The sequence below is a fragment of the Palaemon carinicauda genome, chromosome 14, assembly GCF_036898095.1.
Source record: "Palaemon carinicauda isolate YSFRI2023 chromosome 14, ASM3689809v2, whole genome shotgun sequence".
Taxonomy (NCBI): Eukaryota; Metazoa; Arthropoda; class Malacostraca; order Decapoda; family Palaemonidae; genus Palaemon; species Palaemon carinicauda.
Genome location: NC_090738.1, coordinates 92,935,267 through 92,937,766, shown reverse-complemented (window position 1 = coordinate 92,937,766; position 2,500 = coordinate 92,935,267). Strand labels below are relative to the sequence as shown.

Genomic DNA, 2,500 nt, shown 5'->3' with positions numbered 1-2,500 from the left:
TCTCCCCTTTCTTGCTTTCTTCCTCTCCCCCTCCACTAGCTCCACGACTCCCTCGGCCCTCTTGTGTCCATCCCGTATTGCCCCATCACTATATCATATGTTAGAATGCTCTATAGTTGTAGTTGTAGTTGTAGTTGTATAAATATGATTAATTACTACGATTATGGTACAATTCTACAGAGGTAAGATGAATGAACAACTGCTGTCCAGCTTTTCATGAAATGCAAGTTTTAAAGAAATCCTGTGGAAAGTGAGCATTTTTATACGAATACTTGAAAATCTAAAGATGTTTTGACTTGATAATTTTTTTTTTTTCTTTGTGAAACATATCAGTATCAGTTTAAATGTTAACTGTTGAAGGTCTAGAAAATAATTTTAACAAACGAATTCTTAGGATTTTAAGCACTGTGTTGTCATTATCAAGGTATTTGCAAGGTATTGATTCACGCAAACTTGGTTGAATACATATAAGTGGATCATGATCGCATCAAAACTCTTAGTCTTTTAAGATGTGTTTTTCATGGAGAATGAATATTGCAATAGACGTATATGCATATTACATATATATGCTTTATAATCTAATAGAATGAAATTACTTTTTAATCCTTTAATTTCCATACAAATTTTGGTATAATTTCAAAACAAATCAAGCTTTCGTCCTCTGAAACAAGAGGAAAACCTTGTTGGAACTTCGAGTGGGATCTCTTAATGTTACAAGTGAGTCTCGTGACTAGAAAGTTGTTATTACTTCTGCTTGCAAAGTCTTCATGCGTTGATTGTTTGCGTGTTGTTAGTTGTCGTGAATAAAGGTGGTAGTGAGAGTAGCCATGATTCAGAACAATCAAACGTTATTGCTAAAAGCACATAAAAAAAAAATCGAAAGTTTGTCTATAACAGAAGTTTTGACCCTCGTGGTTAGATGATAAGGAGTTCAAGTGTTGGTTAAAAGCCCCCGCAACAGGATATTTAAAACCATCGTGTTCGGGTGGTATTTGTGAAATTAATATTGCTAAACCAGCTATTGGCAGACATGGAAAAATGCCTCTCGCTTAAGAGCAATCAGTGTTTTAAAAATCCAACCCAAGCTTATTTTTTGCAAACCAGTCAGCAAATGAATTGGAAATGTTAACCGAAGCTAAGATTGCAGCTTTCTAAGCAGAAAATAATTAATTATTTTATTTCAGTGATTCCTTAGTCCATATATTTAAATCTGTCCGTGCATCAAATTCAGCTGAAACTTCAGCTCTCCAAAATTTAAGAATAGGTCAACAAATTGCCCAAACATTGTTAGACAGGATCTAAGGGTATATTTTTCAAATGATCTTGCGAATATATTAGGATCACCAAATTTAGCATTATACCAGACGAGACAAATGATATTGGAGCTAGTAAAAAAAAAAAAAAAAAAAAAAAAAAAAAAAAAAAAAAAAAAAAAAAAAAAAAAACAGCAATGTGATTTCAGTGACTTATTTTTTTCGTTACAGATGAAATTACCAAATGTGATGTTATCAAAAAGAGCATCATCAACAAAAGTATAAGAGTGAAATTGATTTTCATCAGAAGTATGTTCAAGGGAGACATTGCCCTAGCAAGCAAGACATTGCCCTAGTGACTGACCATATATACAAATGATCTGCGCCCAGTCAATTTCTCCATCCAAGCTAGAACCCGGGTGGGCAAGGCGGCTTCTGATAAAGCAGGTAGATCCATAGACTCCCCCAAACTCCCCAACCTTATTTCTCGAAGATGGTGAGGTTGCAGACACTATAGAAGCTATCAAGTTTGAGCAGGACTCGAACCACTATCCAACGATCACCAGTCAGGGACGTTACCAAATAATCAACCACAACCCTGGGGAAGAGCGTGGGGTCATTAATGAAGCAAGAATATAGCTCTGTTACATTCGTAAAATGCTCTTGTCTCTTTTGTGTGTGTATCGCATGCCTACATAAAACTTTGAACTTCTCTAGAGGATTTCTGTCGGAATGCGTAGGCTACAGTTGATTTAGATCATCATCATTGAAACAACAAAACAGTCAAATTTTCACTAAAATTTCCCCCAAATATGATGTTGAGGCTCGGACACCATTGAAAAATGGATATAAGATAGATACTGTTCGCAACTGTGACCCATTTGCAATTGATGTGCATAGTAAACATGTTAAAGTTACACCGCTAGATGTTTATGTTGGAATTAATGCAACAGATACTGGTTCAGTTGTCAGCAGAAATAAAGAGGTAATTGTTAAATTAAAAAACACAACTGTTAACTTTTTAGTGGAATTATTTTATCAGATACGATGGAGATCCAATACATCTTTCAGTAAACCTTTTCAGGTTCTTAAGCCTAGAAATGCCTAAAAATTTTGCCCTCCTTCACTCCCAAATGTGATGGATACATATCCATATATGGTAAATGATTGCAATCGAATTATGGTTGACTACAAGTGGAGAAAATTAGGTATAAGAAGGGATCATTGTGATACTCACAATGTTGCTG

General features: G+C 35.0%; 1 protein-coding gene across 1 annotated transcript in view; it reads right to left on the bottom strand.

Moving 5' to 3' along the window:
- Nucleotides 1-1,733: 1,733 nt before the first annotated feature.
- The window catches only part of LOC137652886 (uncharacterized), a 6,762-nt gene continuing 5,995 nt past the window's right edge, over nucleotides 1,734-2,500 (bottom strand). The window contains exon 2 of the mRNA XM_068386281.1: nucleotides 1,734-1,851. Coding sequence (XP_068242382.1) covers nucleotides 1,734-1,851 — 118 coding nt within the window. The remainder of the gene's footprint in view (nucleotides 1,852-2,500) is intronic.